The sequence below is a fragment of the Gracilinanus agilis genome, chromosome 2 (genome assembly GCF_016433145.1).
Source record: "Gracilinanus agilis isolate LMUSP501 chromosome 2, AgileGrace, whole genome shotgun sequence".
Classification (NCBI taxonomy): Eukaryota; Metazoa; Chordata; class Mammalia; order Didelphimorphia; family Didelphidae; genus Gracilinanus; species Gracilinanus agilis.
This window is the reverse complement of record NC_058131.1, coordinates 530,124,676-530,139,324: the sequence shown is the minus strand read 5'-3', so window position 1 is coordinate 530,139,324 and position 14,649 is coordinate 530,124,676. Positions and strand designations below refer to the sequence as shown.

The window sequence follows — 14,649 nt, the reverse complement described above, 5'->3', positions numbered from 1 at the left end:
AGCTGCCCCATTGAATCAATATTTTAATAATGGAGTCAGATCCCTCTTTTCAGCATCAGGAACTAGAAATTTTCTCATTGAGAGTCATCTATAAGGAAATTGAAATTTGCTCATCTTAATATTATTTTCTTTTGTATAGACTGAAAAACTGACTAGGAGAGAAGTAGAAGCTAAATTTTGCAATCTTTCTTTGTCTTCTAACAGCGTAAGTACCTTCTAACAGTATATAGCACATTATTATTGCTTTCTCTATAATCTATCATGCCATAAAATGTCACCATATTCTTTTCCTAGCAAGGTAAGAACACTTTATACTACCTTTCAAACACAGTTTTTTCCCTTGCGTGTTAATGGGTACCATGGCAACTCACTGTATTAAGGGAGGGGGTGGAACTAACACTGTGATCCCAAAGAATGTCTCTCCATGGTTCTTTTTAATGTACTGTAATCACCATGTTCTTTCCTGGTCACTAGTCACTTTCTTTTACAGCCCCCTTTTGTTAGACAATGCTTTGGAACAACCCCCTGGCTATGCCAAGCTAGAGTACTAGTCATAGTCTCCTGAAATAAACTGTATGGTACTAGAAGTGGGCAGAACTAAGAAAATTCACTTGGATTTTACAGATTCCTTTCAACTCCTTTTCAGAATGGAAAAAACCTCCTGCTTTTCTGGCACATAGTTTGCTCCTAAAAATCTTAATTTTGGACTGTCTTAGAAATTAAGAATAATTCTTGGGCCAGAACAGGGCTTTGTCTCTAATTGTCTCACCACTTCAGTAAGTTGAAGTGACAATGATACACCCTCTGATAGTTTACTGAACAGCAGAGGACAAAGCAGGGAGTCCTGAAATTATCCTGACTTCAGAAAAATAAGAACTCTTTCTGAGCCTTAGCGCCCTCCCAACCCTTGTTGTCCTGGACATGAGATTCAGATGATTGTGTGGTGAGCCTCAAAAGTTCAAGTATTATAAGATGCTTCAAAATCCTATTGAATACTTCTCAGGACAAAAATTCAATGTGAATATCATATTCAACCTCTCAACTCCTGTTGACATTCAGTCAAGCCTTTTGGCTAATCTCCCCCCCAAATTTGTTTAGTTTATAGCACTTTATTCCCTAGCTTTTAAGGCACAAGATTTTAAAAGAGAATGTTTAAGCACACAAATTAGAGCTTAAAAGAAATTCTCCCAGACAGCTATAAAGACAAAAATTAAGTCATCTGTCTAGCAATAGGAGTTCAGCATAAAAACTCTTCCAATTTTGGAGCTGATGTTACCATTGTACAATGTAACTAAGGGTACCATTCCCAAATACAAAGGATTGTAGATGCACATGTATCTATATGTAGAAACCAGTCCATTTACAGATGATAGAATCCAAATGCAAGGTTAAAATGTGGAGTCAGGGGGCAGCTGGGTAGCTCAGTGGATTGGGAGCCAGGCCTAGAGACGGAAGGTCCTAGGTTCAAATCCGGCCTCAGACACTTCCCAGCTGTGTGACCCTGGGCAAGTCACTTGACCCCCATTGCCTACCCTTACCACTCTTCCACCTATGAGTCAATGCACAGAAGTTAAGGGTTTAAAATAAAAAAAAAATGTGGAATCATAGTTTTTCATAAGACTTTAGAGCTGGATGGGAACTTAAGAGATTGGTTCATCCAACCCCTCATCTCACAAAAGGAAAGAACTAAAATAATTTGGCCAAAGCCATACAGCTAAGCAATTTTAAAGATTAGAACCAATTATGCTTCTGAATCCTACACCAGTGTTGGGTCTAGGAGTCTTGGGGTTTGTTTGTTTTTAAGTGTTGAATTGAAAAATATGTTTCTCAATAAAAGATTTTTTTGCTATTCATAATTTTAATGCAATCAACTGAATAAATATCGGAACAGGACTTAGACTTTTTAAAACGTTTCTCAATACAAATATTTAATAGTGTTTTTTAAAGCTTTAAATAAAGCTTTGTTCCCTACTCTAGCAATTATCATTTTCCAGTTTGAATATGAATCAATTTCTGTATAAAAATGTAAAAATAATTACACAGATACATTTGTGCAAAATATTGACTTGCTCTTAATTATAATTCCATTTTCTGATCATATAAGATTAGAAATCAGTAATCTTCACAAGGAGGTGAAGTATTTTATACTTTTTTTTGTCTTGTCAATCCCTTCTTCATTCTTGCCAAAGAGCTTAATTCCTAAAAAAGGAAAAGCAGTGCAAAGAAGTGATTAAGATTTTGCAGCCCCATAAGAGGCTTTTTTTATAAAGGGGTCCTTAGACCATTCTAGATCAGCCTTACCGTATTGTTTTTAAAGCAAGACAATTTGTAGAATTTTTTCTTTCAAAGTGACATACTCAAATTTGAGCCTATTGGGGTTGAAAACTAAAAATTCCACTGTAATATCAAAAGGGTTTTCTTTCTCTTTGGGAAGATCACCTTTTTTTTTTCTTATGTTTCAAGCAAAAGATATTACCCATTTCCTCACCCAGTGGCCTGAAGCAGTGCAGTTTGAAGAAAAGAAATGGGAGGAAGATGGGAAAAGAGGTCAGATGAGACATAGCTGCACTATGGAAGTTCTAATCCTCTCTTGTTTGTCTGAATTTACTATAGATATAGACCAGATAGGGAAGGCACCTGTGATTTGATCTTTTCTGTAGTGTTTTGTGACTCTTAGTAAGAGCTTCTTGAATAGATACTATGTCTAAGACTATGTCTGTGACTTTTCATAAAATTCCTTCCCTATGGTGTAAAAATAGAGCCTAAGTGTCTCATTGTGCACCCAAGATTCTGTGCTTAATGGCTCTTCCAATACTGTTGATTGAAAGTTCAATTGAAGCTATTTGCTTTTCAGCTGTGTCGACTCTACAGATTTATTGAACAGAAGGGAGATTTACAAGACCTAGCTACAACAACAAACACAATAATAAAACAGAAAACAGGTGTTGCCCAGCTGGTAAAACATGGCATGAAGGATCTGGAGGAAGTTGTTGGACTTTTAAAGAAACTTGGCATAAAGGTTTGTAGACTATCTGGCCTGTCTCAACAAATTTGTAAGAGTAGTAACACCCCGAAATGGTGTCTTTATTTAATTCTAGCTAGTCATTGTTTTCCCTAGAATTCTTCTGACCTAGATTTTGTTTTCTGATGAACAGCAGTGCCTTTGGTTTAAAGTAAGGTTTTATATGAAGTAGTAGGATGGCATTATAGATGAAGCACCAGAAAAATAAAAATCAATTCAAAATCTAAGTTCAAATTATTTTCCAGACACTTTAAGAACCAGGCCGTCCTGGGCAAGCCACTTAATTTCTTTCAACTGTTGTTTCCCCATCTGTAAAAGGGAGAGAATAACTGAAGCAGTTACCCCATGGAGTTATCATGAGACTCAGATGGGAATTTTAAAGCGCTATATCAGTGGCAGTTGTTAATTTAGACATTGTCTGCAAGACCAGTCAAGAATACTTCAGGATTATTGCTCTTCCTTATCATTGTGGGGGGGTCTAGCATAGTAGGGCCAATAGGCATGAATGCCAAAATTTCTACATTTTGGGGCTTTCAGCCTGTGATGTGTGGCTTTGCAGGTCTCGGTCAATTTGGGCCTCGTTTATAAAGTACAACAGCACAATGGGGTAATCTTCCAGTTTGTTGCATTCATCAAACGAAGGCAAAAAATTGTGCCTGAAATCCTTGCAGCTGGTGGCAGGTACGACCACTTGGTAAGTATTCGCCCTTTAAACATTGCTTTTTCTTAGATTTCGATATACTTAGATTTCCATATACACAGGCAGCAGTGGCTGCCTGTGAGCAGCGCCTTATAAGGAGCAGTTGATTGCATCTCATCAATAGTACTGTGCTGTTTGTCTTCTTAGATCCCCCAATTTAGAGGACCTCAAGCACTGGGACCAGTTCCTTCTGCTATTGGAGTCAGTATAGCTATAGATAAAATATCTGCAGCTGTTTTCAATATGGAAGAACCAGTAAGTTTGGGCTCTTGCCTTTACCTTCCTAAAGGGGTGGCTTCATTTCAAAAAGCATTATTTTTCTGTTTTGTAGCAATTCACAAGGAACAATAGATAAAACAAAGACATATGATCTGAATCTAAACCAAACCTCAAAATAGCTATTAACATCCTTAACCTCTTCTGACTTGGTAGCACTGGTGCACAAATGCAAATATGAACTTCAACTTATTCTTTTACTTGAAACAAAAGAGAAAAGATGGCCTTCCCAAAGAGAAAGAAAACCCTTTTGATATTAGGCTGGCATTTAGTTTTCAGCCCCAGCAGACTCAAATTTAAATATGTCATTTTGAAAGAAAGAATTCTGCAAATTGTCTTGCATTTGTAGTCCCCTCTATGGGACACTAGTTAAGGAATTAGTCTTCAAATCAATGTGACCTACCCTCCTACAGCTTAGCTCCCATTTGCACAACCTAAAATCTGATTCCTCAAAGTGTAAAATTCTGTTTCTGTTCTAGGTTACAATAAGCTCTTGTGACTTACTAGTTGTAAGTGTAGGTCAGATGTCCATGTCGAGGGCCATCAATATCATCCAGAAACTCTGGACGGCAGGAATTGCAGCAGAAATCATGTACGACTGGTCCCAGGTAAAACAGAAGAGGACATTTCATATAGGAGGTTCACAAAAGTAATTGCTTTGGGGGCAGCTGGGTAGCTCAGTGGATTGAGAGCCAGGCCTAGAGATGGGAGGTCCTAGGTTCAAATCTGGCCTCAGACACTTCCTAGCTGTGTGACCCTGGGCAAGACACTTGACCCCGATTGCCTACCCTTACCACTCTTCTGCCTTGGAGCCAATACACAGTATTGGCTCCAAGACAGAAGGTAAGGGTTTAAAAAAAAAAAGTAATTTCCTTAATAACGAATCCTATTGTTCCCTCATAGAGCTGTCAGATGATATTTTTCTGTAGTTATGTCAGTTTCCTAAAATCCCTGTCATGAGAGGGCTTGCAGCTTTTGCCTTGGGTCTCTCATTTCATACAGATGTTGACAGCTGCTCTACTTTTACCTTTAAAAGGGACACTTTCAGATAACCAACTGGCAGATTGCTAAAGCAGCCACTAATCCCAATTTACTTTTGTTTTTATGGATGCCATTTGTTTTTTACATCACATTCATTTCTGATTCGTTCCCTTATAATAAAGTTTTTAAAAGAGGGGGGGAAAAAAGAACAGTTCAGCACTATCAGGAGGCTCAGCAACTGTTTGATAACATATGCCACATTCATCACCCCTATTGCCTGACTCCGGTGAAAGGAGAAAGGCATATTTTCTAACTCTTTTGAGGGGATCACATTCTTCATTTGTTGTTATTGTTCAGTCATATCTGACTTTTCATGACCCCATTCAAGGTTTTCTTGACAAAGATACTAGAGTAGTTTGCTATTTCCTTCTCCAACTCATTTTATAGATGAGGAAACTGAGGCAGGATTACATGACTTGCCCAGGGTCACATTACTAGTGTCTTAGGCCATATTTGAATTCAGGAAGAAGAGTTTTCCTGACTCCATGCCCTCTATATGCTATGCAATAAAAAAAAGGGAATAAAGAAAAGGTAAAAGGGGGTTTATGGTTCTTTAGTGGAAAAAGAGGGTGCAATAGTGGATTGAGGTGGTAAGGAGAGATGTAAGGGGATGGCTGAGTTTAGGGAAATAGAGGATAAGGCAATATAATGAATGGTATGAGGAGATGATGAGGTAATTAGGAGAGGCAGCTGCAACAGGGAGACACTCAGACTAGAGACAGAGGTGCCTCCAGCTTCCCTCATGAAAATAAAGAGAATAGTTCCTTCCCTCCTTCAACCCTCACTTATCGTCAAGCCAATGCTTTAGAAAAGGGTTTGATTAGGTAACATGGGGTTTATCAAAGTTTCAGGGTTGGTTATCAAGGAGAGAGGAGTTCAGGTTTCCCTGACAGCCGCTAGGGAGAAGCTTAAGGTTGGGGAGGGTCACAGGAATGGCTTGGACTGAGAGAGAACCTGCTCTCTCTCAGCCAGGGAAATTTGGCTGTCCTTGAGGTTAGGGAGTACTAAAGCAATAAAGCAAGGGATAGTTTGTTTCAAGGGTAAGCCCTACTTGTCTATGGGGAACTAAATCCTCAAACTCCAATTGCTACAACCCAAAAATCCACCCTTCTCCCAAAGCGCACAGGAAAATCAGGAAGGTAATAGGAGAATGATATAGGGAAGATCAGGGAAGGTCCAGAGAAGTTAGCTAAGCTCCAAATGTCCAAAGACAAAAGCACAGATTTAAGGCAAGGTTTCAGCCTGAAGGCAGAGCGCCGTTCACCCCTCCACTCTTCACAAGCTTCTGGGACCAACTGAACTTTGTCAGAGTTCTAAAGATGGCTAACGGCCAGAAGTTCTATAGTTAGGTTTTGCAACGGTATATGCCTTGATTGCATCTCTGCATTACAGCTAGTTAGTCACCTTTGTCATAATTACATAGCACTTAATTTCATTTTATGATTCTTTCCATTTACATTGTTATAATTACTATATTATTGTTTTCTGATTCCTGTTACTTAGGAAAAACTTATGGGATGGTAATATATTCATATATCACTTAAAAAAATTTTTTTGTCACTCAAGGGTGTCTCTTCCTCCCCCCACCCCCCACCCTTATCTACAGTTCTTTGCTAAGTGCTATGGATAGTTTGAGGTCCATGACTCTCAGTGTATATCTAGGTCAAAGGCTATGGAAAATGTAGCCTTTTTCATTTTTTAAAACCTTACCTTCTTCCATCTTAAAATCAATACTGTGTATTGGTTCCAAGGCAGAAGAGCAGTGAGGGCTAGGCAATGGGGATTAAGTGACTTACCCAGGGTCACACAGCTAGGAAATGTCTGAGGTCAGATTTAAACACAGGAATTTCCATATATAGGCTTGAGATGGGAGGCCCTGGATTCAAATTTGGCCTTAGCTACGTGACCCTGGGCAAACCTGGTTGCCTAGTTCTTACTCTCTTCTACCTTGGAACCAATACATAGATTCTAAGATGGAAGGTGTATGGGTTTAATTTTATTTTTTTAATAAAGGCTACCCAGTGTCTAAAAATAGGGAATACTCTTAGACAAGGCATATGACCCCAAGAGAATAAAAATATGGAAAGGTCTCCTATCATAATGAGGTGAAGTGGGTTGTGGCAGAGACAGTGGAGCTGGCCCATGAGTTCCTGAAGTTTGATCTTAAATAGCCCCTAGGAGGCTTTCCTTGCTTACCAACCTCCAGAGAGCCCCAGACTTGAGACTGGAGATAAGAAACCAGAAACAAATTAGCTTTTAGCAAGAGCAGAGTCTACCTTGTATCAGAATATTTATGGAAATAAAGTCGCATTTGGGGGGTGGAGGGTGGGGGGGTGGGAGTATTTTATGTACAAAAATATTTATAGTTGCACTTTTTATCAGACCAAAGAACTAGAAACAATGTGGTTGCTTATCAACTGGAGAATGAATCTACAAATTATGTAATCAAAATATAATGAATGAAAAGGACAAATTTTGAGAAACCTGGAAAGACTTGAGTTAACTGATGCAGAGTGAAGTTAGAATTGTTTTTATAAAATGACTAACTACTATAAAGAAAAACCACCTTTGAATTCTTAAGAACTCTGACCATTGTGGCAACTGGTTTTGGTTCCAGAAGACATTGAAGCATTTATCCTACCCCTTGGCAGAAAGGTGGACCATAGTAGGTACAAGATGTAGGTTGGAAATTGGAGGGAAAGGAAAGGAAGGTAGCCAGTCCACCCCACCCCCAGCCCCGGTAGGAAAATTGACCAGAGCCTTTTAGAGGTAGGCTAGGGAGCAGATAAAATCAGACTAGACTCCAGGGATATTTAGCTGAGTTTATTTAAGGTTAGAAAAAAAAAAAGATTTGAGAAAGCCAGGGAAAATTAGATCTCCAGCAGCAATGCAGGGACCAAAGTTCTCCACCCAGGTTCTGGGGTGGTGGTGGTGCTGAAGTGCTTCTCTGGTTGGGGAAAAAGGGGCCAAAACCCGCACTTCTCTCTTCTTTTATTCTCCCTCAGACATCTCCCACAAATGAAGTGGGATGTGTCCAAGGAAGTTAAAGTAGAGAGTCCTGGGAGATGTAGTGTCCCAGGGTTTAGATTCATTTTAAAACACAAAGATGAGGCATAGATTTTCAGACACGACCTATGTGTGAATTTGCTCAACAGTCCTTATTTAAAAGCAGAGCTTTTATTTGGGGAAGGAGATGTTGGAAGAAAGTGAAAGTTAGTGATAGTAAGGCAAAATATTGCCAAAATCAAAATAAATATTTTTAAAATAAGAGGAAAGCAGAAATTCAGAAAGGCTCCCAGACAAGCAGGGTCATGTTGCTATTACCACGTTAAATTCAAAATAATTTTTTTAAAACAAGCTATTAGTAATTGTTAGAGTTTCTTAATTTTTTAGAAAGTAAAGAAGGCCAAAGAATTGTCTTCTTGAAAAAACCTTTCCTTGGTGAATATTTTATACTCTAGGAACAAGAAGTGTAGTCATTCATTTTAAAATAAATGAGCATTTCCAATGTTTCCTGCATAATTGAACAAAGAGTTTTGGCATTTGTTTTATTCTCCTCCTTACTGTTTATCATTTCAGTCTCAAGAGGAATTGCAGGAATATTGTAAACATCATGAAATCACTTATGTGGCTCTTGTTTCCGACAAGGAAGGAAACCATGTAAAGGTAAAGATTCTAGGAAATTATGTGTGTGATCAGATTCTTAACCTTTATGTGATTGGAGAACACATAGCTTCCTGTCAGAACATGACTTGCTTGTTACTCTACCTGTCCCTTTGAAATATTGTACTGGCCAGAGAAAGCACATCAAACAAGAATTGATGTAGATCTGAACACTTTTATAGACTTTTACCTCTCGTCTTCCCATTCTTTTCCAAGAAGAGATCTCCTGGCCTGGTTAGTTACTCTAGCTTTTTTTTTTTTTCCCCCCCTTTGGGAGAAATCGGATTTAACTAAAAATGCCTTAATACTTATTCTGCTTCATGGCCTATTTCTTTATTTCTCACTATTTTTAAAGGATTAAAAAGTAAATCAGTATCTATTTGGAATAGTTTGCATGTTAATCTGATATAACAGGACTCTAGAATACACCATCCAACATTGGTTTTGATTAACTAACAATCATTTCTTAAGCACCTACCATATGCCAGGCGCTCTGCTAGGCAAAGGGGTTATAAAAACAAAAACTAAACAGTCTTTGTTCATAAGGAGCTTAAATTCTGTCAGGGAGACATGTACATAAATAAGTATATATAAGACCATTACAGGGAAAGGGCAAAAGGATTTGTAGCTGAGAGAGATCAGAAAAAGCTTCATGTATAAAATGAAGCTTGAGAAGTGTTTTGAAGGAAATAAGAGATTCTAAGAGGCAGAGGGGAGGAGGAAGGGCAATCCAAGCAAGGGAAATAGCCAGTGCTGCAAAGGCTAACACACATTACTTCCACTACCTTCTAATCTAACTATTGAAGTCTTCTGGAAGCACAGACAAGCTTTTAAAGCAAATCCTGGGACTATAATTTGGATAATTTCACAGAAACTAGAGTTCTCACACATTACAGATGCATAAATATGTCCACAAAGAATTACAGTCTAATTTTCAGCAGTGCAATGATCTGGACAATCCTGAAAGACTTATGACCGGGAATGCTACCCACCTCCAGAGAGAACTTTTGGAGTCGTCTTTCACATCAGTGTATTTATGGTTTTATTTGGGGGATTTGGTTAATGTATGAGTTTGCTCTTACAACAATGACCAGTGTGGAAGTGTGTTTTGTATGGCAATAAAAAAGAATTACAATTTAGCTACTTCTATATAGCATACACACTTAACATTTATTAAGTACTTATGTGGAAAGAACATTATCTTTTATAACCTAGAGAAATCATCTGATTCATTTGCATCTTTAACATCACTCTTAAACCATTTGCTACACTATGGTGGAACAATAGTATCATCTTTGTATTTGAAAGGAGCCACATTGCTTATCATTATTGAATTTTATATCATCTACTTCTCTGACATAAAAAGTTCATTTAGAATCAGTTATGGCCCTGTCATATAAGCTCAATTCCCATCATTCCTCATTACTCCCCCCGCAAAAAAATAACAGTAATCATACTGTTCTGTCATCATAGTCATTGAAAATGTTAATACAGGGCCCAGGACTGATTCTTGCAAAATACTATTTGTTTCTTCAGAATAGCACAAATGTTTAGTGGAATATGAAGGGAAAGAAATGGGGTAAGCATTTATTAAGCGCCTACAATGTGCCAGGTACTGTGCCAAATGTTTTACAAATATTCCCCATTGTTTGGTTCCTTAAGTTGATTGATTGATTCTGCTTCTTGGCTTCAGAAATCTGCAACTTATCTAGCTATTCCTTTTCTTTTTACAAGGTCAAATCCTTTGAGAAGGAAAGGCAGACAGAGAAACGAGTACTAGAATCTGACCTTGTGGAACACATGGCACAAAAACTAAGGACCAAAGTCTGTGATGAAAAGAATACCAGGTAATGTAACAAATAGAAGCCCTTAAATGCAAATACTTCCTTAAGCAGAACACCCAGATTAGTTTTTAAATTAGGTCACTAGTGAGTCTTTTTTTTAGAGTGATGCTTATTCAAAATAGCTTTTAATGGATGTAATCTATTCCCTTTGGAAAGTTCAGAAAGTAATTTGATGAGCCAGTACCTAATATTTTGTGACATGCCTTCCTCTTGATTTTTGTCATGTACATCAGCATCCAAAAGCCTATTTTGTCATTCTTTAGGCATCATTAAGAACAGGATGTCAATATTTTCTGGAATCTGCTGATATCTTTGTAAACTATTTTATTAAATTATTTAAAAGAGAACTAACAGGAAAAATTTTTAAAATTATTTTAATATGCATGAGAGTTTAAGTTTTTTTCCATCCCATTCTTCCCATTTCTATTGTAGTATCTTTTCCTATTAATTCCTTCCTTTTTTATCTGGAACTGCCTCAAAGAAATAAGTTTTCATTTTTATTTAGCACTAGATTTTGCAATGACATATAATATTACCAAAGTCTCTTGTTAACAGTCAACTAAAAGTCAGAGGGCTAGGAGTAAACAAGAAATAGTCAACTACTTAACAAAATTGGCAAGAAAATATTATTAAAACATGTAAGATGAGATGAAATTTAATTGTAGCAGTTATCTAAAATCTTAATGTAAATGGCTCCTTATTAATCAATAGAAGATGAATACTTCCCTTTATTTCTAAGATATAGGACTGCTATACATTTAAAAGGCTATAAACTTACTCATTTGCTTTTGGAAAAACATCTATTCACACCTTTAGGAAGACCACCTTATTTAATAAATTGTTCTCCTTTGGGAGGTTCCAAGATGTGAGATGGGGTAATGCTTCCTAGTATTGTGAAGGGAGCAGAAAGAATTTCCATTATAGCTCATTGCAATTAGTATTTTATGGCAAGCCACATTTCCAAATCCAACTAACCAAACTGAAGTATTCTCTAAGTGTCTGTTCACTTGAAATGACATCCTATATCATTTTTTATTTACTCTGGACCAAAAATTGATGCACATTTCTACATTAAGGTCCAAAAGTAAAGCATTTTTGTAGTAGAAAAATGGACTGCAACATACATTGATATAGGTTGCTTTTGCCTTCTTAACTACTTTCCTAATTGTTCTTGTTTGATTGTTTTTAGAGAAGCTTCCGATAATCTTGCAGGGCAAAATCTGAAGGGGTCGTTTTCTAATGCTTCAGGTATAACTACTAATTAGACTGAACAAAATAATTGTAGTGTCTGTCAATAAGATATTGTATGTTTGCTTTGCTGTACTTATCCTAGGATTTTGGCTAACTCTTAGAAATACCCCAAAAAAGAAAAAAAAAGATAATGCTAACTTACCTAAAAATCTGTTCTGTAAAATGGGAGTTTTACTGTCTTTTGAAACTTCTAGCTGAGGAAAAAGTATTCTTAAATATAGAAACTAATTTAAACTACATGTCATATACCTGGGTGCTAGTCCTAACTGTTTTACCAACTTAAGTGCTTTAGGCAAAGTTTATAGCTCTCTGTCTCAGTTTGACCCACAGAGCATATATAATTTTCTTCTAACTCTCCCCACCTCGCAAATGAACAAAGATTAAATCTATAATTTCTTAAATAAAAGTAATATATAAATGTAATTTTTGATAAGATCAAAAGAGAATATTTGAGTCAGCTTTCCTAAGTTAGGTCCTGAGTCTGGGTTTCTCAGACTCTTCAGAACTATGCCATTTGGGGTCAAGTTTTATCAGGATTGATTGAGTGCCAGGATCAGTGAAGATAATCTGCCTAGATGAAATCTGAGAAGTTATTAGGTTTTAGAAGATTTCATGTCAAAATTATCTTTAAGTTTATAACTACGAATAAATACTAGTCTTTAGTCAGCATTCTATTTGTTTTTTACCTTCTTTCCTTCAATATGCTACATTTATGGAAATGAATTTGAAATTCTCTTTGATTTAGGTTTATTTGAAATACACGGAGCAACAGTTGTTCCTAATGTGAGTGTTATAGCCCCAGAGAAGCTATCGGCTAGCACCAGGCGGCGGTATGAAACTCAGGTAAGCACTGAAGCTTTCTTTCTTTAGCTTTAGCTTTCCAAACTTTCTTTTTGGGCAAATAAAAGTAATGAGTAGAGATAAACATGGACATCCCTTCCCACCTCCAAAACTTAGGATATACTTTTGAAACTGATCAAAAATTAAGAAAAACTTATCTGGGTGACCATAGGTGACCAAGCACTTTCTTCCCTGCTCTTTAGTGGCCTCATCTGTAAATAGGGATAATAATATTTGCAGTACCTACCAAACAGCGATGTGCTAGGAAAAGAGCTTTATGAATAATTAAAGTACTGTGTTAGTGAGTTGTTGACAGAAATAGGTAGTTATACCTTGTGCATTCTTGGCTCCTACTCACAGAATCTAAACACAGATGTTCTAACTGGCTCAGGGAAAAGTGGACTTTTAAAATGGGTCTTGGAAGATTTGAAGAGAGCATTTCAAATTAAAGGAACAGCATGCCAAGAATAGGAATGAGCATGGGCATTTGCTTTATTGGGGACAGAAGGGCAGAGTGGAATTAAGTTTGAATGATACTTCATATTTAAAAGGCTTACAAAATGCTTTCCTCACAAACAACCCTGAGGAAGGTCTCCTTTTTGCAGAGAAAACCATGGTTCCAGTAATTTGTCATAGCTATAAAGTTTGGAGCTTGAATTTGAATCCTGCCCTTTCCTGACTCCCAAATGCAATGGTCTTTCCAATATTGTATTCTGCCTCTCAGTTGAATTGACAGAGTTCAGGTTTTGCAATTTCTTTAAGCATTTCTAACTGTTTGCTTAGTTTATTAAGTACTAGCCAGTTTATCAAGTGTTCTCTGCTACATTCATCTCTTCTACTTCCTTGCTAACTCCTGCCACTTTCTTCCTATTATTACATTGGTATTAAAATCATTTCCCCCTTCTTAGAGCAATATTTTACTGGAACCCAGCATTCATGTTCTAGCTTTTCAGTGAACCACTGATCTGAATGTGTCAGGAGATACCGCCACCATTGATCCTATTTGGATTTAAGAACTAAGTAGCAAGAAGAAAAAGTTCCTAAACAAATGACCAAGGGACCTTGTGAAATTATTATGAGACTTTAAAATAAAGAAGAGTAGTTTAAGAAGAAACTTAAGGCCAGAAACTAAGCTAAAAACATTGATATTCCTTTTAGTGTGGTGGGTTCCTTAACATTTTAAAGATATCATGAACCCCTTCTCAGAATAATATCCTTATTACATAAAATAAGATTACAAAAGAAACCAATTAATATTAAATTAGTTCCCACAGTTGTTTTTTTTTCAAACCCTTACCTTACATCTTAGAATCAATACTATATATTGGTTCCAAGGCAGAAGAGTAGTAAGGGTTAGGCATTGGGGGCTAAGTGACTTTCCCAAGGTCACACACATAGGAAGTGTCTAAGACCACATTTGAACCCAGGACCTCCCTTCTACAGGCCTGCCTCTCAATCTGCTAAGCCATCTAAAAGTTCCACCTCCCATGCCCCTTCACAATATTTTTTAAAAGAAGTTCATAGGAGAGATAGAACCCAGAAGCACTCAACCAAGCTCTCCCTGATTTCCCTATTAAAAAACTCTAAAATAAATGCCTCAAATAGAATTCTGGAGCAATAGAACCAATAAAAGGTTGGGTAAAAGTTTCCATCCCAAGATAACTTAGGAGGTTAACAAGAAAAGTCTGTCTTAGCAGGGTGATGGTAAGCCCTGGGCCAGATCTGGGGGGTGGCTGCATTGGTGGTGGCAACAGCAGCTTTGGGAACTCTCAACCCACTGAAAATGATGGCATCAAACAGCTGATTGGAAGATTATAAAGGACCCTTTGATGGCACTTGATTCAGGACCCTGTTGCATAGTCCTTCACATAATCACAGTCCCAGAGCCAAAAGGAATGGTGGCAGCCACAGGTGAACAGGGGCCCAGGTCAGGGTTCCAGGGTGAAGAAAAGGGTTTATAGTCACTGGTCTCAATTCTAAGATATAGGAAAGTACTAGCATTTATGGCTTTA

General features: G+C 37.4%; 1 protein-coding gene across 1 annotated transcript in view; it reads left to right on the top strand.

Annotated features, from left to right (window-relative positions):
• Positions 1–14,649, top strand: part of EIF2AK4 (eukaryotic translation initiation factor 2 alpha kinase 4) — a 133,747-nt gene that overhangs the window by 112,763 nt on the left and 6,335 nt on the right. Inside the window, exons 27-35 of the mRNA XM_044665134.1 lie at positions 140–205; positions 2,855–3,019; positions 3,576–3,716; positions 3,870–3,977; positions 4,478–4,606; positions 8,619–8,705; positions 10,437–10,549; positions 11,736–11,794; positions 12,543–12,640. Coding sequence (XP_044521069.1) covers positions 140–205; positions 2,855–3,019; positions 3,576–3,716; positions 3,870–3,977; positions 4,478–4,606; positions 8,619–8,705; positions 10,437–10,549; positions 11,736–11,794; positions 12,543–12,640 — 966 coding nt within the window. The remainder of the gene's footprint in view (positions 1–139; positions 206–2,854; positions 3,020–3,575; positions 3,717–3,869; positions 3,978–4,477; positions 4,607–8,618; positions 8,706–10,436; positions 10,550–11,735; positions 11,795–12,542; positions 12,641–14,649) is intronic.